This window comes from Diceros bicornis, chromosome 7 (genome assembly GCF_020826845.1).
Source record: "Diceros bicornis minor isolate mBicDic1 chromosome 7, mDicBic1.mat.cur, whole genome shotgun sequence".
NCBI classification, from domain to species: Eukaryota; Metazoa; Chordata; class Mammalia; order Perissodactyla; family Rhinocerotidae; genus Diceros; species Diceros bicornis.
This window is the reverse complement of record NC_080746.1, coordinates 76,354,277-76,378,542: the sequence shown is the minus strand read 5'-3', so window position 1 is coordinate 76,378,542 and position 24,266 is coordinate 76,354,277. Positions and strand designations below refer to the sequence as shown.

Here is a 24,266-nt window from a genome sequence, read left to right as displayed (position 1 = left end):
GCCACCTATAGAGAATGTGGCCCCAGAGACAGATTTTCGATAAGATGGGCTTGTTGGTGCCTTTCTTATCGCACCTATTTTACATTATACTACAGCTATCATATGGGAGTGGCTCCTTCCTGGAACAGGCCTTGTCTGTTAAATTCTTTTAGGCAGCTTGGGGGAAGGTCGAATGTTCTTCCTGAGTCTTCTTAGCCTTTATTGTCTTCAGCTCAAAATAATCTGCATACCAGAGTGGTGCATCTTGGGGCAGCCTGCTCTGAACTCCGTCACTTCATTACTGGAGGAACTCTGAGGGCTAAGACATCTCAACATACGGGCCTGCCCTGCCCAGGCCTCTGCTTCTCGGTGATGATAGTAAAAGCACCACTGCAGCAGCTCTGAGGCTCCAGAGAGCCCATTCCAGATGGAGGCCTCTGGGAGAGTTACTTCATGTCTGTAAAATGACTCCCCAGAAAGGGGTAAATAAGGCTTTCCTCAAAGACTGAGGATCAAAGAAATTCATGCATGTGAGTGCACATTATAAAATGGAGACTGCTACAAAACCATTGGCTGTCACGATCTTTTCTAAAACCTAAAAAAACTGGTTTTGAAAAGGCAGTACACACACGAGGAAAAACATTCAAATAGCATCAAAGAGAATGAGATGGAAAGTAAGCCTCCCTCCTCTGTGATTGAGTTCTTTCCTCCAGAGGCAAATATTTTCTAGATCATCTTCTTGGCACCAATCCTTTCAGAGATCATCTTTATATACACAAGCATATACGTGTGTAGATACATCTATATTTCCTTTTTTTTAACTCCAGTAGTAGCACACGTTGTTCCATATCTTGCTTTTTTCATCTAACAATATATCTCAGATTATTCCATATGTGTACATATAGATCTGCTTCATTCTTTGTAACGGCTGCATGGTTTGCCAACTCAGGCTGTACCAAAATGTGTTTAATCCATCTCCTGCTAGTGGACATTCAGGTTGTTTTCAGTCTTCTGCTTTTTCAAACCATACCGCAATGAATAACTTTGTTCAACTGTCTTTGCCCACATGTGTGAAAATTCTGGTGGGACATATTCCTAGAAAGGGAATTTCTGTGTCAGGGTAGTTGCATTTTAGACTTTTGACTGACAAGGCCGGTACATGGTAGTAGAGCACACCCTGGAGCCAGGCACTGGCTCAGTCACTTATTGGATGAGTGAACTTGGGGAAGTCCCTTAACCACTCTGTGCCAGTTTCCCCAGCTCCGATAGTGCCTCTTTCACAGGGCTGCTGTGAAAACTCAGTGAGTTAATACACAAAAATTGTTTAAAGAGCGCCTGGCACGCAATAAACACCATCTTTAGACTTAAACGGAAAAATGCAGTCAGGGCCACACTCAGCATTAAAACTTCAGTTGAAAGAGTAAGACCGACCAGCTTTGAATAATATTTTTTAACAGCTTTATTGAGATATAATTTACATACTGTAAAATTCACCTGTTTTAAGTGTACAGTGATTTGTTAGTAAATTTAGAGCACAATCATCACCACAATCCAGCCTTGGAGCATTTCCAACACGCTAAAAAGATCCCTCCTTTCCGTTTGCAATCAGTCCTTGTCTATTTCCACTTTTAGCCGCAGATCTGCCTAATTAGTATCTTTTACTTTGTCGAGATGACCTTACAGACCCCAAATAACGCAAGACTAGACGCCCAATGAATATAAACGTGAGGCATATGCTATGTATGTTTTATCAGTGAGCCAAGTATGTCCAGGCTGGGTCTGCACGTGAGGAGTTCCTTCATTCATCCACTGAGCAAAACACTGCTGGCTGCCCTATGTGGGCTTATTATCTAATTGGGGCAAAAGCGGTAAGAGGGGCCTCTATACATGGCACGCGTGCATCTGTGTAGGAGGTGAGCACACACCATGTGCCAGGACGTGATGAGTAACGTGTATCCCAGACAGAGGACCAGTCGGTGTCGTGTGAGCCTGCGCAGCTTCGCGAGAGCCTAGACACCGGTAACTCATACCCTCTGCTCGAGACCTGTCGGTTCTGCCGTTGGGGCGCCGCCGTCTCGGACTTGAGCGTCCACCGTGACACCCAGCGAACCTAGGCCTGGTAGGTAACCCCCAACCCCTTGCATTCCACACCAAGAGCTCACTCAGAGCCCCAAAACCGTCAGACCGCGCGCCAAGACCACCAGGCAAGCCGTTCTCTCCCTTAGCCACACCCCGCAGTTTACTAGGCCCGGTCTGCTTGGTCGGCAAAGGGCTTAGTCCCGCCCCTTCGATTACGTCATCAGCCACGTACCACGTTTCTACGTGTCTCGAGCCTAAAAGCGGAAGTTACGCAGGGACTCGAGAGCGAAGCGGCGGACCTGAAAGGACATAGGCCGTTGGAGGCAAGGGGGCGGGCCGACGGCATTGGAAGGCGCCGGAAGTGGTCGTGCCGAGGAGGGGTGGGAGAGGGGTGGGCCAGGCAGCTCACTCGGCTGCAGCTGGGCGCCTGGGAAAGGCGCCCTCTCACTCCTCTCCGACTTCCTGGCCCAGCCTCTCCCCTCGGCCAGCATGGATTTCAGGGAAATTCTCCTGATAGCTTCCAAAGGACAAGGTGTCAACAACGTACCGGTGAGTATCAGCTGGGGCGCCCCTGTAGGAGACCCTCGTCGTCAAGTTCGGAGTGTGTGGCCCGCAGAACTTCCAGGCATCCGCCTGTCGGCTCCGGGAGGGGAAAGACCTAGACGCCTTGTTTTCTTTTCTTGGGCATGCACCCCTGGGAACTCGGAGTGAGGGGGAGCTCGAGACACGAGGCGGGAGGGTTTCGCCGGCTCAGTCATCCCTGCAACAAGGACTTCGCGGTTTGGGTGTTTGGAGTTGCTGAGAGCTGCTGAGTGGAGCCGTGCCTGGCACACCGTGGAATCTAGCGCTAGCCGTTTCTGGCTTCGGCATAAACTTCAGCCCAAAGGTTGGGGGGGGAACACGTATGTTGGGGAGTCCGGGGGTCTTAGAGACTTGACCTGATAGTCTTTTGGCTGATTTCCCACCGATTTTCCGGTCAAACATTTAGTGATTTCTGGAACAAGTTCTCTTGATTTGTGGTCCCACCCACTCAGCCAGAGAGTTGATTAATTTATCGCCTCCAAAAGGAGAGTATCACTTTTTGTATTGGGAAGGGAAATTGAGCGGATTCCACGAAATGCTTGGTCAACAGAATCGGTGAGCTAGTGTTAGCTTCCGTTTACTTGTGGTTTTTCAGATTTGTCTTTGTTTAAAATCTACGTCCCATTTACTCAGTAATGTTTGCCAATTCGCTGATATTCGCAGAGCGGTGCAAGACTTTTAAAATCTAAATGCTGAAGTGGTGGAGAGTGCCTGGTTTGCTGCGGCGTTGCTGTTTTGCATAAACTAATCATTTCAGGATCCTCAGATGATACCCACAGCACAGCTGTAAACCGATAAATTGCGTTGTGATACCTGCGGTTTGGGCACTGAGGTGTAGAACTCAAACAGCTCTCTGTTAAAGTCAGTTCAGCTGGAATTTATAGAGCTCTATGTGCTCTGCATTTCTTAGATTTTTGTATATTTCACCGTTTTTTTTTTCCCCCTCTGCTGTGCTTTTCTGGTCTTCTGATGCTAGCCCATTCTTTTACTCTTTTGAAGATATTGTTCGGAAGATAGTAAGATAACAAATAAATAAAACTGATATTCATCAGTTTATTAGCTATTATTCATCTCCCATCTCAAGTACTCTGAATGATCATTCCCCTAAGCCATGAGTCATAAGCTCTGCAGGTTGAAGTTATGTATGGCCTTAAACCTTTGAAACCTTGAACAGAATTACTTTCTCCATCTGTAAATTTCCTAGACAAGATAATATTGGATCTGGTAACCATTTATCTTGGCATAATAAGGTCCATATTTCATTCTAGATCTTCCTGAATTTCAGGGGAGGTCAAAGATAGATAATACTAGCTTTGATTCCCAAGAATATTCTGTGGAAGAATCAGAACCAAGTTAGCCATTTATTAGTCTAAGAACCAATAGCGGGCTGGCCCCATGGCATAGCGGTTAAGTGCTCGCCCTCTGATGCTGGCAGCCCGGGTTCGGATCCTGGGCGCGCACCGATGCACTGCTTGTCAGGCCATGCTGTGACGGCGTCCCATATAAAGTGGAGGAAGATGGGCACAGATGTTAGCCCAGGGCCAGTCTTCCTCAGCAAAAAGAGGAGGATTGACATGGATGTTAACTCAGGGCTGATCTTCCTCACGCACACCCAAAAATAAATAAATAAAAATAGAAACCAATAGCTGCTGAGAGAAAGAGGAAGATATTCCTAGAGCAGCAGCAGATTTCAAAATATGTGTATATTTCAGAATATACACATTATCTCTCAATCTATCTATGATTGGAATTAAAGATTGGAAGCGAAAAGGGAAACAGGTAAATTGGTGAGGTCATTTAAAATTTAATAGATGAATACAGGTGTATATTTTATGCAAGCGTGCTTTTCCCTGCCCACCCCCCAAAAGCTGGTAAGCCTAGAAGTTTGATTAGGTTAGAAGTATTATAATCCTTATCTTTTTATATCAGATGAAAGCACGTCACAATAGAAATTATTGAGGAATAGAGCAAGACTGTAGTTAAGTTTAATCTATGATCTTGCTTTAACTTGATTCAACTAATTATTCTAAGTTGTTTTCTTTATCAACTCAAAGGAAAGCCTTTTAGAGCACACTCTCAGTGCAAACAATGTATGAGGCCAAGGAAAACTGCTTTCTTTCTGCAAGATTCTTCCTTTTGACTAGGGAGACATATTCTTACAAAATATGTATTAAAAATTTTGGACACTTGTAAAACATACAGAATGTTAACACATAGCTATATGCCCACATCCCATATTTAACATATATTAACATTTTGCCATATTCATATTTTTTAAAAGAAATAAAGCCTAATTGATACTAAATAAAGCCTAATTGATAGCTAGAGTCTCCCAACCCCCTATTTCCTTTGTGAAATAGGAATATGTGAAGGATAACACATATTATATAGTGTAACAGATTGTTACAAGGCAGGTATCCTTGTAAACCACCATCTAAGTCAAGAAACAACATTTCAAGCCACACACACACACACACACACACACGCACACACTCACACTGCTTGACATAAACTTTGTTGATTGCTTGACAGTCTGAGAGCCACCTAGGCTTTGCAGAACTGACAGCTGCAGCTCCATCCCTCTCTCATGCTTGGTTCCTTTATTCCCTTTTAGCCTTCTTCTCCCCCATGTTCCATTTGGATCTTATCAGAGCTGCCATTGAGATTTCAGTCTTCCGAGTTCCTATGTTAGTCCTTTGCTACAGAGAGGAAATACAATGACCAGTGTTGATTAGACTAAAATCCAAGGGACGCTAAAATCTAAAACACCTGTACAGCCACTTTGAACTCTTCGCAGGGCTTCAAGAGGTGTCTGTTTGTATCTGACTTGAGAAGCAATGAACATTTCCCTAATGGGACATCTTTCTTTTCTGTTGTTTCTTTTTAATCTTTATAACATTTTAGCTCAAACAAAGGTAAAACAAAGGAAGGATTGCATCATGCCTAGAAATATTAAGCACACTATCATTTCCCAGTGGAGAACTGAATACAGAATAACAGCTGATCAAGGTGATGTAACCAGTCATTGTCATTAGCTCTGTTTATATTTAAAGGAGAAAAGATATTTTTGGTAACTTTGCACTTAAGATTTTTCTCCCTGGGTTCCTCTAGCAAAAACAAAGTGGTTGGCTTGTTTTGATAGAATAATAGAGCTTGGAATATGGATTCTTGTAGGTTTCAAGTAGCTATAATTGATGGCTTGTAATGCATGAGACAAGTTACATAGTCTTTCTCACAGTCAGACTGAGAAAATCATCCTAGACAAGATGCTGTAGCTCTGGTGTGACCCTCAAACCAAAAAGTAAAGGGGAAGCCTTCATGTGGTACCAGATGTATAAGGATTTGGGGGCTTATAGCCCCTTGAGGATAAGAATATAGGTACTGAAAATGGAGCCCAGGGACTTTAACTGGGGTGGCAAATTTAGATGTCTTCAAGAGCCAGGTAGATAATGTAAATTCTTGAAGTAGTCTGGATATAAAATGATAAGTGCCAAGCTCTATGTATTCAAAAGAAGCCTACCATTTGTTACAGTAGTTATATTTCCTTTTAAAGAACAGAAAAAAGTTTCTGCAGGCAGTCCGTTTGTAACCCTTGATCTATGATGGATTATAACTGGATTGCTCCCCACTCTGGGGTTTGAGGATGACTTTCCAGTACCTGGGGCAGCTCTGGATTTCTAGCCTACAGCAGTACTTCTCAAGCAGTGTTTTAGGGAGAGGGTTATTTAGAAACTATTGCCCCCACAGAGCATCTGTTATTTCTCTTCTCCATCCTTACCTAGAGAATCCCTTTCTGAATAATAATGATAATAACAAAAACAGTTAACATTTATAGTGCTAACTCTGTACCAGGCACTGTTCTAAGCACTTTATGTATATTAATTAATTTAATCACCATAATAACCATATAAGGAAGGTTGTTTTACAGATGAGGAAACTGAGACCCAGAGAGATGAAGAAACTTGCCCAAAGTCACAGCTAATAAGCGACAGGGCTAGTAATGGCAGAGCAGAGAATCTAATCCAGGAAGACTGGCTCCAGAGTTCTTGCTCTTACAACCCGGTGTTGAATGAGGAGAGTGTATTGGAAATGGGGGTGGTGAGGAATGTTGTCATCTATACAGCCTGAACCCATCCGCTCCCTACCCCCCAACTCCAGCCTAATACAGCCTTAGGCAGTAACCTATTGGTGTTTTGATGACACTTCTCAGTGTACAATAAAGTCGGATGTCCAAGAGGCAGGTGGAAATTAGGGAATGGCATTTAAGATTGAAGTTAGAGCTAGAGATGAGATTAAATTAGAAGTGATGCCTGCTGTAGTGGGAACACTTTTGGACCCGAGTCAGGAGACCTAGATTCCAATTCAGACTTGGCTATAAACTGCGTTAAGTGACAGCCAGTAAATACACAGTTGTCCTTTTTGGGCCATTTCTAACATAGAGGTTGGACTAGAGGATCTGAAGTACCTATCTGATATTACATTTTATAATCAGCTGTATTTTATAAACAGTAATAGTAAATTTTTACATTTAACCTCATAGCAATCCTGACTAGCATGCTTTTTGGTTGTTTTACTTTTCACCCTCTTAGCCACCCAGCTAAACAAGCCTAATGCAAACCATTGGTTTTCCAGGTCTGCATTCACTCCCTGACTATGATGTTTTGAGAAGATTTTAGAAATCGTGTGGTGATTATTAAAGTTAAGGGTGTATTCTTTGAATATTCCTAACTGCTAATTCTAACCAATCATAAATCTCTGATGTAAAACTATCAGGAAATTTATATTTTCTACAATTACAACAATATGTTATCTCCTAAGTAAAGAATAGCTTTCAAGCAGAGATTGACTGTTGACTCCAACATAACATATTTGGTGAACACATATTCCCAGACTGAAAGCTCCTTATATTCTTAATGTGACCGTGACGGTATAGTTTCAGTGCAAGGAACACATATGTTTTAAAGTGCCTTAATGTTTTCTAGGTCTTTTGGCTTCAGAATTACAAACCTTGGCAAAATCTCTGATGCTGTATTTAAATGGCATAAGCTTCACTGTTGTGGATCATTCATTGGGGTCCTGCAGAAGGACTGAGTTGGCTTGCAGTGTAATAAAGTGGATACACTTAGGATAAAAGAAACTCTTGTCCAGCTGCTTTTCATGAAGCTGAAACAATGAAGCAGCCTGCTGCCTTGATGAATCAGATTCAGAATTGGTGGGTGCATCTTGATATGCTGCTGCTAGAGCTAAATGTGACCATCTGATGCAGGAGAAAGTGCCAAATAATCCTTCTGCCATGTTAAATAGAATATAATGTAATCCCAGCCTGAGGCTTTTTTTTTTTTAAACATGGTTCTCTACTGGGATTAGGGGACTATCTAATAAAATATTCTATTACAACAAGTCTTTTGATACCAAGGCCTGACTGCAACCCCTTTTTGAAAGGTCTAGCGAGCTCAATGTTAGGAAGATCTATAGTGATATACCCAAGAGAAATGAAAACACATATTCACACAAAAACTTGTACATAAATGTTCGCAGCAGCATTATTCATAATAGCCAAAAAGTAGAAACAATCCAAATATCCATCAACTGATAACTAGATAAATAAAATGCAGTGTATAGCCATATAATGAAATATTATTCAGCCATAAAAAGGAATGAAGGGGGCCGGCCCGGTGGTGCAAGCGGTTAAGTGTGCGTGCTCTGCTTCCGCAGTCCAGGGTTCACAGGTTCGGATCCCGGGCACGCACAGACACACTGCTTGTCAAGCCGTGCTGTGGTGGCGTCCCATATAAAGTAGAGGAAGATGGGCACGGATGTTAGCCCAAGGCCTATCTTCCTCTGCAAAAAGAGGAGGATTGGTGACAGATGTTAGCTCAGGGCTGATCTTCCTCACAAAAAAAATAAATAAAATAATGGAATGAAGTACTGATACATATTACAACCTTGAACCTTGAAAACATTACACTAAGTGAAAGAGGCAAGACACAGAAGCCCACTTGATATAGTTAGGGTTCTCCAGAGAAACAAAACCAATAGGATTTATTTTATGGAATTGGGTCACTTAATTGTGGGGGGCTGGCAAGTCTGAAATTTGTAGAGCAGGCCAGCAGTCTGGAAACTCAGGCTGGAGTTAATGTTGTAGTCTCTTTTTTTTTTTTGGTGAGGAAGATCAGCCCTGAGCTAACATCCATGCTAATCCTCCTCTTTTTGCTGAGGCAGATGGGCTCTGAGCAAACATCTATTGCCAATCTTCCTCCTTTTTTTTTCTCCCCAAAGCCCCAGTAGATAGTTGTATGTCATAGTTGCACATCCTTCTAGTTGCTGTATGTGGGATGTGGCCTCAGCATGGCTGGAGAAGGGGTGCATCAGTACACACCCAGGATCCGAACCCGGGCCACCAGTAGTGGAGCGTGCGCACTTAACCGCTAAGCCACAGGGCCAGCCCAGTGCTGTAGTCTTGAGGTAGAATTCCTTCTTCTCCAAGAAACTCTTTTTGCTCTCAAGGCCTTCAACTGATGAGGCCCTCCCACATTGTGGAGGGTAATCTGCTTTACCTACAGTTAGCTGATTGTAGCTGTTAAGCACATCTGCAAAACACCTTCACAGCAACACCTAGATTGGTGTTTCATTAAATAACTGGGTACTATAGCCTAGCCGTGTTGACACATGAAACTGACCATCACAGCCACATATTGTATGATTTCAGTATTTTCTTTCAAAGTTTTTATTTGAGCAAAAAACAATACACTTAAAGTTATTAGAAAAGTCAACACTGACAACAGAATAAAATTACATTACCACCATTTAAATTTGCTTACATAATTGAAAGTAAATTTACTTATATAATTTACTTATTACTTACATAATTGTCATTTTTAAAGTTCTAGGTATAGAACTTTAAAAGAATTAAAATGATACCCTTGCTGAAACATTTAATAGTCATAGAAACCAATCATTTCTTAATTTTAGTTAAGCCACAGAAATAATTATAATTTCTCAGTTCAAAGATATTAGGAACCAGCTCACAGAACATTCACCAAAAGATAGTCTCTTGGCCTTTGAAGGTGTCTATTTTCAAACTTAATATTAGAGTCAAGTAAAAATTAACAGCATTTTCAAAATGGAAAAATCTTATGTATTTTGTATAACCACTTATCTATATAGTCATTTACCTATAGTCTATAGATTTTACCTTATTTTATGATACATATCACTATGTAATGGTACACTGAGCATATGATTTCATTTATATGAAATGTCCAGAATTAGCAAATCCACAGAGACAAAAAGTAGATTAGTGGTTGCCAGGGGCTAAGGGGAGGGCAGGAATGGACAATGACTGCTAAAGAATAAAGACTTTCTTTTGAGGATGATGAAAATGTTCTGGAGTCATAGTGGGGATGGTTGTACAACTCTGAATATACTAAAAACCAATGAAGTTTACATATTAAATGGGTGGATCTTATGGTATGTGAATTATATCTCAATAAAAATGTTGAAGACGGAAAAGAACATCATCATCATCCTCACCATCATCATCCTCACCATCATCATCACCATCACCAGCTGTGGAGACCCAGCCCTTTTTTTTGCCCCAGATTTCTAGGTTTTTGACCTAAACTTTGTCTGAGAGAGTATTTTAGTATTCTGATAGCTGCTTTTGAGTGCATTTTCAAGCTACAGAGGATGTAAGAAACTATTAATTATGACTCAGCTCATGTCAGTAAATAAGATTAAGCTTCATCAAGTAGGACCTTGCCCTACTTAAATTGTTTCCTAGCAGATGCATGAAGTAAGACATTTTCTAGGTTTATTGAATTCCTTCTACATCATAGGGACAGGATAAAAAGTACTGCAAAATTGTTGGGTTAAATGTGAGGCCAGCTTAAAATAAAAAATATCCTTAAGGATTAGAAGTGTTAAAAAAAAAAAAAAAGCTGAATTTGAAATTGGCATGTGAATTGATGGAAATAGGTGTATACTTTGAAAAAAGCTAAAAGTAATCTTTGGAATTCTGTTCTGAGTGAATCTGAGTTCCTGAACACCTCCTCCCTTGTTTCTTCCTTGTGTTCTGCCTTGTATTTATTATCCTTAGTTGGTGTTTCCTAAAGTGCGGTACGTATAGCTCTGCCTCTACCAAGATTTTAGGTGATCCACAAATAGTTTTTATTCTAATAGTTATATATTTTTAAAAAATAGTTATATATTTTGATATGATTTGGAAAAATATAACTAGCTTTTCAGGCCAGTCATTTCATGGATATTGCTTGAGGTAAAACTGTAATAATAAGTCATGGTGTTAGGTCTACGTATTTTTTTTTTTTAAAAGATTTTATTTATTTATTTTTTCCCCCCAAAGCCCCAGTAGATAGTTGTATGTCATAGCTGCACATCCTTCCAGTTGCTGCATGTGGGACTTGGCCCCAGGATGGACGGAGAAGTGGTGCCTCGGTGCGCGCCCGGGATCCGAACCCGGGCCACCAGCATCGGAGCGCGCGCACCTAACCACCAAGCCACGGGGCCGTATTTTCTTAAAATTAGCAAATAATCATACAGGTGATATACAAAAAGGGCAAAAATCATGAAGGTGGTATGCGAATGACTGAAGCTTAGTAAACACTGCATTAAACTGTGCCCGACTGACACTGTTGTTTTCCCTTTGGTTGTCCATATTCAGTCAAGTGTAGCTTTTCTGGGGCCGGCCCCGTGGCATAGCGGTTAAGTGTGCGCGCTCCGCTACTGGTGGCCCGGGTTCGGATCCCGGGCGCGCACCGACGCACCGCTTGTCTGGCCACGCTGAGGGGGCGTCCCACATACAGCAACTAGAAGGATGTGCAACTATGACATACAAGTATCTACTGGGACTTTGGGGAGAAAAAGGGAGAAAAAGGAAGAGGATTGGCAATAGACTTTAGCTCAGGGCCGGTCTTCCTCAGCAAAAAGAGGAGGATTGGCATGGATGTTAGCTCAGGGCTGATCTTCCTCACACACACAAAAAAGACAAGCTTTTCTGCTAGTCACATCCCATTACCTATCTCTTGAAATCCCAGGTTAGGAAGAAAGATGTCTGTCCTGAAATCAAGTGCTCGTTGCTGTAATGTCTAGATAACGAAGCAATTCTATTTTAAATAATTAACACTAATGTGTATATTGGCATTTTTTCTGGGGGAAGCCCTGTATAAGCTTTGATTTGGCAGGTGAATCTCTGGGCTATATAGTTGGCAGGGACAGGAAAATCTTACATCTTGGCAACAAAAATCCACCCCTTCTCTCCTTACAAATCTGCGTGATGGGGTGGAGTGAGTGTGTGATTCTGCTAATGAGTCTGTGCTTCTGCTAATGAATCTGTATATGTCTTATGCAACTTGAATCATACTTATGGTGGCCCTTCCATTATGAAAATGTGGGCTTCTTGTGGATAAGGCCTGTGTGTGAGGTTCTGGTAAGCCAGGACAGTTTTACATATCTAGTTAGGTAAGCAATAGTCTCTTTGTCTCCTTTTCCCTCTCCTTTTCTCCTTTAAATATCGGGCCCCCATCTGTTATGGAAAGGGTCTACAACTAAATTTACAAAGATATGGACTTATTAAAGGATCTCATTGTGACAGCCAGGGTGACTTGGCAGGGAGTCTGGATGCTCTGTTGTGGGATTTCTCTCTGTCGGGGATGTGTCAGGTCTCAGCATTGCTATCGTGCAGGATTTTCAGGTTGGATTAGGGCCGGCTTCCTTGGCCAGCTGCCTCCTTGGTAGCCTAACTCAGCTAGAGCTTCCAGCCTGTTCAAGATGCCCTGTATTTGGCAGCCTCATAGGAAGCATGGATCCTTTGGCTTTCCTCCAGGAATTTCATACACATTTTGGGAATCGCTTTTTTGGTTCCTAAATAGCTCAATTTGTTCTAAGTTAGTGTTTCATTTTTAACTAGCACAGCAACAGGTCTAGTGGATAAAAATGTCATCTGCCTAATAAGATGAAAGAGGGAAGGCACTTTAAAAATCCTATATCCTAGCCCATAAATTTAATGTGGGATGGTCCAAGAGATGAATCATCCAGGTCTGAGTTATTAGCTCTGTTTATCATACTTCCGTAATGATAGATACTTATGAAATGGAAATATTTTTCCTTTCATAGTTCAAATTAACAGTATTCTAGTTTTAGTCATTTCCCGATGCAGTTACACAAAAAAGTGAAACCCAGAGAAATACCATCTGTGCCAGAATAATGTTAGCACTTTTTTTTTTTTTTGTGAGGAAGATCAGCCCTGAGCTAACATCCATGCTAATCCTCCTCTTTTTGCTGAGGAAGACTGTCTCTGAGCTAACGTCTATTGCCAATCCTCCTCCTTTTTTTCTCCCCAAAGCCCCAGTAGATAGTTATATGTCATAGCTGCACATCCTTCTAGTTGCTGTATGTGGGACGCGGCCTCAGCCTGGCCGGAGAAGTGGTGCGTCGGTGCGCGCCTGAGATCCGCACCCGGCCGCCAGTAGCGGAGCGCACGCACTTAGCCGCTAAGTCATGGGGCTGGCCCCTAATGTTAGCACTTTTTAAGTGATGTGGAAACCTGTCTAAAACAGTTGGTGTGGCAAATTAATATTTAATAAACATAAGAGCTACAGTTAAAGGTTACAGAGAATTGGGCTCTTCTTGCTGCTTGGATTTCTTTGAAATGCTTTTTAGCTGTGGTTTGCCACCAGCCTTTGCCTATGGACAGAGTAAAATCTCAGTGTTACGTGTTGTAAGCAAAATAACCTATGTAGCTATGAGTCCCTACTAGAAACTTATCTGGAGTAGAGTACTCCAGATAACCATTGTGAGTAGTAGTTTTTCTGCTTGTTTGAAAAGTTGGACTTTGAAATGCTTAATTTTGAAGACGGCTGATTTTTTCATCAGAATTTGCAATCCATTTTCAATGGATTTTCAGAATTTTCAATCCATTCTAAGTGGTGATTTTTTAAGTCCCCCTGTCCAGGTATGTTTTTGGGAAAATAGCCTGAAAATAGTATTTCTATGAATTGGTCATTTATGCATTATTTGGGATGTTACAAAGAAACTCTGCACCTAAAAATAGTCATTCATAATCATATTTAGCCTGAAATTTTATGGCTAATCTTTAATGTGGGTTCTATGATCTCATAATTATTCAGAAAAGGTTTTTTTCAGTCAACGTTTATATCTCTCTATTGCTTGGCATAGTGCCTTACACCTAATAGACAATATATTTTTAAAGTTGAATTGCTTATAAGTTTTCTGTTTTTATCTTTAGAAAAGGTATAGTTTGGCGGTGGGGCCTCCCAAAAAAGACCCAAAAGTTAAGGGTGTCCAATCAGCAGCTGTACAAGCTTTTCTCAGAAGAAAAGAAGAGGAGCTTAGACAAAAAGGTATGTATCTATAGCTTTATTCTCAATTTTAAAGTCTTCCACCTTCACAACTGGCTTGTACTTAACCAGTGGATGTTTGTAATGACATAACAGGCTAATGGATTTGTTGTATGTGTGTCTGAGTCAACTGTATTTATACCATTTATATATTCTTATGTTGATCATTTGTATGGATATTATCTTTCATTCTTTCTTAAATTAAAAGCATTTTGGTGATAGTGACCATGTCTTCTAATTGGCCGTAGTAGGTCCCCAGTGAGAACTCCATTCTTTGACCTTGGTTCTGAATCTGCTTCTCCCTATTTTGTATTTTAATTTTTTTTAAAGTTATTATTAAGAGTGCTATATAAAGTTAGAATAGGGACAACTTTTAAAAACCAGTGAACTCAAGAAGTAGTTTTACTTCATGCAAATGATAAGGAAACTGATTCAATAAGTTTAAGTATTCATTGATTCATGATAGCAACTGCTAAGTGGGTGCTAATGGTACCTTAACTTGATATATTTATTTGGTATGAACTATTTTCTATATTTAAAGCTAAAAGCCAAGTCTCTCACTTGCTTAGTCATATAGAAAAACCCATGTGACCCACTCATTATGTAAAGATGACTCAATTGATACTTGTTCGAATGACTTCCTCATTTGATTCCTAGATGTCTTCAAACTGTAAGTTGAATGTTGCTTGTGTTTTGGCCACGTACTAATTTCAGATGAACATACAGTTATCTTGAGAACTTGAAATAATCTGTTGTTGTTTTGTCCGTTTTAGCCTTAGAGGAGAAAAGGAGAAAAGAAGAACTAGTGAAAAAGCGAATTGAGCTAAAACATGACAAGAAAGCGAGAGCTATGGCCAAGAGGACAAAGGATAATTTCCATGGCTACAATGGAATTCCTGTTGAGGAAAAGTCAAAGAAGAGGCAGGCAATGGACAGCCACACTAGCCAGGGAATAGACCAAGAGTATGAGATGGAAGAAGAGGATGAATTCTTAGAATACAATCAGGCAGAGTCAGAGCAGGAGTACGAGGAAGAACAAGAACCTCCCAAAGTTGAAAGCAAACCAAAGGTCCCCCTTAAAAGTGCCCCACCACTCATGAACTTCACTGATCTGCTGAGGCTGGCTGAGAAAAAGCAGTACGAACCAGTGGAGATCAAGGTAGTGAAAAAAACAGAAGAACGGCCTATGACGGCAGAAGAACTTAGGGAGAGAGAATTTCTTGAACGAAAGCAAAGGAAAAAGAAACCTGAGACAGATGCAAGACTACCTCCAACCAAAAAGGCACCCTCTCAGAAAGAAAGCATGGGCACAAAACTTAGCAAAGTTTCTGGGGACAAGCATCTTTCCTCCAAGGGTACTCCCCTTCCTCATGCTGAGAAGAAATCCAGACCCAGCACAGGGAATGAGAAACAGTTAGGTTGGTCTTCATCCAAATCCATGCCAGGAGAGAGGACCAAAGCAGGATCTGGCAATTGCTCCCAACCCTCGCTTCGTGAGGGCCATGGCAGACCTGTTTTCAATGGGGCTGGAAAGACCCACTCAAGCACCTCTTCACCAGGTGTCCTCAAGACTTCTGCTAAAGGGACTCAGAAATCTGCTACTGAGCACAAAGCCAAAAAATCTCCTCCCCATCCTAGCCATTCCAGGCCTGGGCCCACGGTCACCCCACACAGTAGGTCTAAGAGTCCAGGTGTCAGGCAGCCAGGCAGCAGCTCCAGCTCAGCCCCCGGGCGGCCCAGTACAGGGACTGCCCAGCCCACAGTTAGTTCTGGCCCCCTGCCCAGGCGCCAGAATGGCAGCTCCAACTCAGGACCTGAGCGATCAGTCAGTGGGACCAAGAGGCCAGCCAGTGACTTATATCCCTCTGGACGGATAGTCACTGGTACAAGTGGCCCTGGACGACCTGCAAGCAGTTCAGGTGGCCCAGGGCGACCTGCAAACAGCTCAAGTGGCCCTGGACGGCCCGCAAACAGCTCAAGTGGCCCTGGGCGGCCCGCAAGCAGCTCAAGTGGCCCTGGGCGGCCCGCAAGCAGCTCAAGTGGCCCTGGGCGGCCCGCAAGCAGCTCAGGTGTCCCTGGGCGACACATCAGTGGCTCAGGTGGTTCTGGGAGACCTATGGGCAGCTCTGGTGGCCCTGGGCAGCCTATGAGCAGTCCACGTGACTTTCGACGACTTATGAGTGGCTCAGGGCCCCCTGGGCGGTCAGTCAGTGGCCCTGGGCGATCAGTAACTGGCTCAGTTCCAGCTGGACGGACTGTTAGTAGTTCAGGCCCTGGAAGACCAGTGAGCAGCTTGGGACCTGGGCGAACAGTTAGTAGCTCAGGTCCCCCCCTGAAACCCAAGTGCACTGTTGTCTCAGAAACAATTTCTTCCAAGAATATCATTAGTCGGTCCAGCAATGGACAGATGAATGGAATGAAGCCTTCCTTATCTGGCTACAGATCTGCCCAGGGTAAGATTGCCCCTAAGAGTATTTATCTGTCACTAGGAAATTGGAAAGAATACTTTGTTTCATATAACCAGAGACTCTGAATTTTTCTATGTGCTCTTTAATGTCCTCTTATGTTGATAGAATCCTGATGTTTTGTCTGTCCTATGCCTGAGAGTTCCTTTAGTGATCAAGCTTGGAAAAGGCTTTAGAAAGAGACTTGTCTAGGGCCCTCTGTGTTCACCTCTGTAATGTCTCCAAGTGCAATAAACCTAGCTATGTGATTTGTAAGACAGGGTGAGTGAATATGCTTTATATGGTTCAATGAATGAATTCATCTTTACCTTTTCATGAGGGCTAGAGAGACCTGCCTTCAGGGATTGGATGTATTTCTAAGCTTGAAGGCTTTTTGTGTATTATTTAGTCATCAAATTTTTAAGTACCCACTATGTGCCAGGAACTATTTTAGACTGCTCTTGTGATTCTGCTCCTTATAGTGGGCATCATCAAGGACAGATGTCCCAAAGTATGGGATCATTGGTGGCACCTACTAGCTGCTAGATCATAGTTTCTTCATGGTAATAAGCGTTGGTTAAAGCACTTGTTAGGCACCATGGAGAATATAAAAAGAAACAAAAGATAGGATTCCATTTTTGATTGACACAACTGGGGACAGAGGATGCTACTGGCATCCAGTAGATAGAGGCCAGGGATGCTGCTGTTATCCTACGATGCCAGGACAGCCTCCTCACAACAAAGAATTATCTGGCCCAAAATGTCAGTAGTGCTGAAGTTGAGAAAGAAACTTCGAGCTAAGGAGACAAGCCATGCATGTTAAAAACAACTGCAGAGCAACAAAAGGAGTGTCTGTGATTGAGGACCAGAAAGCAGTTGTTCCCAGATGCTGGTCTACTGATCAGTGCCTGTTGTTTGCAAAATGTTTAATCAGTCTTTTGGCAAAATGACAAAAATAAGGATAATGTAGTGAATTTTTCCTCAAGTCAGACTTAGTTTAAACAATTATCCATAATTCTGAGAATCTTTCATACTTTGTTAGACTTTTAAAAATTTAATGAAATTGTTGTGATAATAGGTGGTCGGTTACCACCTTTGGTATCTTTTCTTGCCAAAATGAAAAGTTAGTGATCCTATAGCTATTTGTGTTTTTTTTCCTCCTTTGTTTTTTTCTAGAAATTTTAAATCCAGAGGAATGGGAATTATTAAGCTAGAAAGTGTAACAGACACTTTCAGTAAGCCCTGAGATAAACAGGAATTCTGTTCCTTGTGGATAATATGAAGCAGTAGGGATGATATAGTAATGATTCCATGCTCTGGGCCAGCTTGCTGCCTCTGTTTTTTTTTATTGTTGTTAATATGAATAGTTACCATTTATTATTATCTAGGTGCTAGAAGCTGTGCTGTTTTTTTTTGGTTTTTGTTTTTTGTTTTTGATGAGGAAGATTGGCCCTGAGCTAACATCTCTGCCAATCTTCCTCTATTTTATCCGTGGGACGCAGCCACAGCATGGCTTGATGAGTGGTGTGTAGGTCTGTGCCCCGGATCCGAACCTGCAAACCCCGGGCCACTGAAGCGGAGCGTGTGGACTTAACCACTACGCCACTGGGCCGGCCCCTGCCTCTGGTTTTTGAGGATACCATCTTAATGAGTTCTTAAAATCTCAGTTTACACAGAACTTTGTTGGGAATATTTTAAATTTTAATGCTTATTTATAAATGATGGCTTTTCTATTCTTAGGTTCTCAAAGGCTTCCATTCCCTAGTGGTTACAAAAGGCAGCGAGAATATGAAGAAGAGGAAGATGATGAATATGACTCTGAAATGGAAGATTTTATTGAAGATGAAGGAGAACCTCAGGAAGAAATATCCAAGCACATTAGAGAAATCTTTGGCTATGACCGAAAAAAGTAAGGCTAAAGAAGATTTAGATAGATATACTTTTTATGTTGAATAATTCATGCTCTGGGGAAAAATAAACAATAGTGGAGGCATTGAATACAATTCTTAATTAGGAATCTTTGGATGATTGTTTAAATTTGGTCTTTTGGCATTTAATTAATTCAGAATTATTTGTATAGTTAGTTGCATGATGGCCCCAAAGTGTCCCTTTTTCAACTGTGGTCCTTATAACATGTATATTTAATGAGTGAAGCAGCTTGGTGTAGTAAGAATAGATTGGCTTTGAAATCAGAAAGACATCCCCAGAGCTATGTGGAAAGCTGGTCTGATCTGACACTTGCTTTTCTTTGGCGTAAAAAGCTTTGCAACTCAAAAGTATGATTCCTGGATAGCAGTATGGGGCCGACAGCATTGATGTTACCTGGGAGCTTGTTAGAAATGCAGGCTCTTGGGCCACACCACAGATGTACCAAATCCAAATTGGTTTTATAAGGTTCCTAGGTGATTCATATACACATTAAAATTTGAGAAGCACTAGTATAGAGGAGAGATCAGAGTTTGAATGGAAATTCCACCACTTACTAGCTGTGTAAACTTGAGTAAATTATTTTCAGATCAGCGTTTGGAAGGACTGCATGAGGTAGTATATATATGTAAAACAGAAGGGCCTTATCACAGTTCCTGACAATTGACGTTGGTACTGCCTTTGGAGCCATGGATATGAGAAATCAGAATGCAATCCGAAGAAAAGATCTTTTTGTAAAAAGACATTTAGTAGAAGAAAGAACTGGATTAAAAAAAAGATCTCAAAATCTAATCTTAGTAGTGTCATTAGCTAGCTCTATGTTCTTAGTCAAGCCATTAACCTATCTGCATCAGTCTCCTCTGTTCTAAATTCCTTCCCTATCTCATGATGGTCATGAAGCTCAAATGAGATTAATATATACAAAGTAATTTCATATATCATGCTTTCAGGATTTTAATATAAACTACCATGTAATTTGAGGTGAGTTGAGTAACGACTGTTGGATTGGTACCTTCATTTTCATCGGTACCTTTGGAAGTAATAAGGGCTCATTTATTTTGTCTTTAGTTCAGAAACCCCCCTCTACCTATTCTCTGCCCCCTCGCTCTCTGCCAAGCAAGGAGGAGTAATCCTAAGTGTGTGTTTGATTTAGTTATAAAGATGTTGATTTGAATAACAGGAGGATGCAGTTCCTTTAGAAAATTGAATTTTTGTCCTCTTTTAACAACTTTGATTTCCTCTTAACAGATACAAAGATGAAAGTGATTATGCCTTACGTTACATGGAGAGTAGTTGGAAAGAGCAGCAGAAGGAAGAGGCAAAGAGGTAGGCAGGAAACGTCACACATTTGTGCAGACATGTCCTAAAAGTTCTTTTCTGTTTGCTGCTTCACTTGCACCATTGGGAGCAGGGCTTTGGGCCACACAGTTCTGAATTCCAGCCCTGTATGCTTGCTGTGGGGCTTTAGACAGATTCCTTAGCCGTCCTAACTCTGTTTTCTCATCTCTAAAATGAGAGTATACTGTTCCTCCCTACTGGAGGTACTGTGAGGATTCAGATGGTGTGCACATGTTGCCTGGTGCGGGGCCTCACCCGTGCAGACCCACAGTAAATACGCAGCCTGTGCTTGTTTTTCCTCCCCCATCCTTAGTTCCCTTCACACATCAGACACGTCTTGTCCTGCTAACCTGTACCACTGCTGGCCGCAGGGACTTGGTGAGGAATATTCAATTCCCTCTGATTCCTGTTTGGCTACCTCATAGCAAACCAATGATAATTTTTTGGGTAAGGGTAATAAGTGATTACTTTGTTTATAGGATTAAGTTGGTAAAATAATTCACCTCAGTCTCAACCCTGAATATTAAACCTTTTCTCCCTCTTGCCCTCTCCTCCTGTAACCGGATAAAATATCAAACTGAAGTGTTGGGAAGGGACAAGAATAGAACGTTATGTTATTTTTTGAATAAATGTTTCTTGTTCTTTATAATTTATTTATATTTTATTACTTTAATGGGAATATTAGTGTTTGCACTGAGGCTGTATGTGAGCTCTTTTTTCCACTATAATTTGAGTCAGTGGCAGTGGCTCCTGGTAAAAAATATTCCTGCTGGTCTGTTTTCAATGGTAAAGCCTTAAGGCATTTTGAGTGCATCAGCACATGCCTTGTGAGCTCCCAGTAGAAATTTCATTCTTGGGCCGGCCCCGTGGCTTAGCCGTTAAATGCGTGCGCTCCGCTGCTGGGGGCCCCGCTTGGGATCCCGGGCGCGCACCGACGGGCCGCTTCTCCGGCCATGCTGAGGCGGCGTCCCACATACAGCAACTAGAAGGACGTGCAGCTATGACATACAACTATCTACTGGGGCTTTGGGGGGGAAATAAATAAATAAATAAAATTATAAAAAAAAAAATTTCATTCTTTTTAAAGGTGGTAATTTCATGTATATTGACAAATACCCCCCCCTTTTTTTTTTTGACAGTTTAAGACTAGGTATGCAAGAGGACTTGGAGGAAATGAGACGTGAAGAAGAAGACATGAGACGTCGAAAGGCCAAGAAGCTGAAAAGGCATTAGCTGCTGCTTTTATTTATTTTTGTGAAATTCTGGAGACACTCTGCTGCAAGGAATTCCTGCCTTCAGACTGAAGAAGCCCCCTTATCATTTTAGATTTATACTTGGGTACTCGAGAAGGAATGTATACTGTCATTTGCAGGCTGTCATTTGAGCATAAGTATTTTCAAATACTTTCCAGGGTGAAATCTGTAATGCAGACGATATAATGCCCAGTGAGTGCTCTTATGAAGCTAACTGTTCCCAGGTGCCAGCCTTGATCCTGATGAGCTATGCACTCTAATGTGGGGCCGCTTACCAGTCAGCCAATCTTATATGGTTCCTTTGCTACTTTAAAAAGGAAAAAACAGGATTGCCTCTTGACTTATATAATTCCGCTGATGTGTGAGTAGGGCACTGCCCGGCTCCCAATCAAACTTATTTTGTCTTTTTATGAGGAACCTGGCCCTTCCATGAATGTTGCCAGCAATAAAGTGACCTGTCCTAATCTACGTTTGGATTGAGAACTTGAAAATGTAGACTTTATAATTATCATATGGATGTCATCTCTGTGACTTTGAAGTAAAAAGTAGAATAAATTATATTGTATTCTGCATTATTCATGGATTGGATGCTGAGCATTCTTATTCACTAATTTAGTGATTAGGCAATTAACAAAAATCTTTCCAAGTTAAAATATAAGGTATGTCATTTGGTATAAGAATATTCTTTTCCAAATTTTCCTTTTAGATTCACTGTTATGTTGGCTTTAATGTAAAATAGACAAGGTCACTGTGCTGATTTTTATCTAAAAAGTTGATTTTTATATTGAAGAAAAAAATACTTATTTTATTCAAACATTAGATTTGGAAGAGTAATAGTTTAAAAAATAAGGAAGTGACATGTGAGGCTCCTCTCCTCCCTTTTCCCCTCCCCCATTAAAAGATATTTTGGAATCCAAGGTGCCCCTGTACCTCTTGATGTTAATGGCTGCATTTTTATTTTCAATTCCTTAGCAATTAATGGCAAAAACCCAAAAACTAAATTCATGTGTATCAAGAGCACCACCTTCTTTTTGCCCATATTGCACTTTTATTTCAAACTATGCACTGCGAAGAGACATTTTCCCCGATAGAAAAGGATGTTCCCTATTACTGGTGTTTTACTGGGCTGTGGAACCTTCTTCATTCTCACCTTTCTTCAAGTCATATCTATAGACTTGATATCTCTTAAGCCTCAAGTCCAGGCAATTCCAGTCAGGCTGACCTAGGTGCTGGCTGGAGAGAAGCCAAGTCTCAAGGAAAGTCAACAACAGAAAATGAGATATGATGATGCTAGAGGGCATTTGTCTTTGATTCTAAATGTGGAGGGTTCAGGACAGTGGGACATAAGCTTGTAGTAAACATTGTGGCTATCTTAAGCCATTGGACAATGGGGATTAGGAAGTAGGAGAGGTTGTCCTACAAAGAATCCTTATTCTTCAACAGGTCCGAAAGTTGTTTCTGTGTATTCCTTTTTATCTGTAAAGCTTTCTTTATTCAAGTTTGGGTATTATGTATTACCATCGGTAGCCTCCCTTAATGGGACAACCATATGACCCAGTACCTTAAGACTGCCTCGTTTGGAATTGAATTTCAAACTTTGAAATTGCAAGGATTTAATTTTGAAGTTGAATCCTATGAAAGGTATGTTCATGACTAGGAATAATACCCTAACGCTCCACAAAGAACTGTTACACTAGTGGCAGAAAATCCTATTGACTGCCTCACCCATCTCAAATACCCTCAAGGAAATTAAGGGTAGTGTGATGTTCCATGTAATGAAACAGGTTTGGAACATTATTTCCTTTGCTGTCACTTATGTGGTTTTTTATCTCACCCTTCAAAAATTTGTTTTCTTGGATATATTTTTTTCAATGTTCAGACTCTTTGAAATCTGTAATTACAATCAAGTGCTTTTCATGGCTGAAAGTTCTGGTGGCTTCAAGTTTACTAGCACTTTACTCAATGATATTGTGCAGTTATTTGTATAGAAAGGCACCACTGTGCTAGATAAAAGTTGCAGAACTTGGTAGAAGAGTCAGATTGTGTCCTTAGGTGTCTATCACTTCTGAGTGCATTTCTTCTAAAATATGTTTATTTTAGTATTCTTCAGCATTATAAAAGGGCACTTCTGTAGCACATTAAAAAAGTTCTAAGTCTCTTAATCTTGGCCTTGTTTCCAAATCCTGTCTTCCATTTTGTTCTGCAATTCCTGACCACTCTTACAAAAAGCTCACAAATCTGAAGAAACTGGAATAGGCTGTTATTTTTATCAAGGTTTATAAATTAAGTACTTGATTTTTAATGTATCCTCTACTGTTTTGATTTTCAGATTTTATTCAGTTTTAATAAGATGTGCCTTTTATTGGGTAATGTTAATTCACGAATGTAGTAATGTAATTTCACGATTGTAATAATGTTACATGATCATGGGTGTGGCATTCTCTAACAGGTGATGTGAAAGGAAAGTAGTTTTCATAAAACTCATGGCTCTGATTGCACAGTCCTTGCTTTTGATATTTCTATGTCAAAGCAAAGGGCACTTTCTTTTAAGGCTACTTTCAGAACTTGTCTTTGTATTTTCTCCAAACTATAAATGCTGTTATGTCCATTTGGAGGCCAGGGTACCACATGTCACAGACAGCCTTACATGTGTGCCATGAGAAGTTTCAAAGACTGTTAACAAAAAAGAAAGTCTGTGGGAACTCGAAATTTCATTTTTTTAATCCCCAAGATTTTCTCCAAGAAATAAATTACTGTTTTATATTTTCTAACTTAAAAGCAGCTATTAGTACATTTCTGAGATATATAGCAGGAGACCAAAACATGTTTGGAAAGAGAATAAATATATGAAGAGAGACTGGTTGGTTTATTTTCAATGTGCTGAATATATTAAACTATTTATTTTGTGAGTGGATGTGCTGAAATATTCAGGTGTTTAGTGTATGATTAAAAGTGGGAGATAGATTTCTTTGGAATTACTAAATCCATCACGTCTTTTACATAATGGACAAATCAAGTTAAAAAAAAATTTACATAGTTTAGCTTGTTTTCTGGTGCTGTTGACCTGCAAGAGAATCTACTTTTGCATCTACAGGTGAAAGTTTTGCAATTTATGTATAAAAGAAATTGTAGGCATTAAAAATATTTTATTGATATTTTCACTGGTTTGCATTTATTTACCAAAACTCAGATATTCCTTTTTTTTTTAATATAATTTTATTTATTTCTCCCAAAGCCCCAGTAGATAGTTGTATGTCATAGTTGCACATCCTTCTAGTTGCTGTATGTGG

At 40.8% G+C, this 24,266-nt stretch overlaps 1 protein-coding gene across 1 annotated transcript; it reads left to right on the top strand.

Annotated features, from left to right (window-relative positions):
• The first annotated feature begins 2,450 nt into the window (after positions 1–2,450).
• SPTY2D1 (SPT2 chromatin protein domain containing 1) lies at positions 2,451–24,131 on the top strand. The gene is made up of 6 exons (XM_058546103.1): positions 2,451–2,607; positions 13,904–14,018; positions 14,789–16,468; positions 18,200–18,368; positions 19,634–19,711; positions 20,863–24,131. The coding sequence occupies exons 1-6, from the start codon at positions 2,548–2,550 to the stop codon at positions 20,954–20,956; spliced, it is 2,196 nt and encodes a 731-aa protein (XP_058402086.1). The 5' UTR covers positions 2,451–2,547; the 3' UTR covers positions 20,957–24,131.
• The last annotated feature ends 135 nt before the right edge of the window (positions 24,132–24,266 follow it).

Coding starts and splice junctions, on each gene's coding strand:
- SPTY2D1 (XM_058546103.1), top strand. CDS start 2,548: ATGGATTTCAGGGAAATTCTCCTGATAGCTTCCAAAGGACAAGGTGTC. Junction 2,608..13,903: donor AAGGTGTCAACAACGTACCG/GTGAGTATCAGC, acceptor TTTTATCTTTAG/AAAAGGTATAGTTTGGCGGT. Junction 14,019..14,788: donor AGAGGAGCTTAGACAAAAAG/GTATGTATCTAT, acceptor TGTCCGTTTTAG/CCTTAGAGGAGAAAAGGAGA.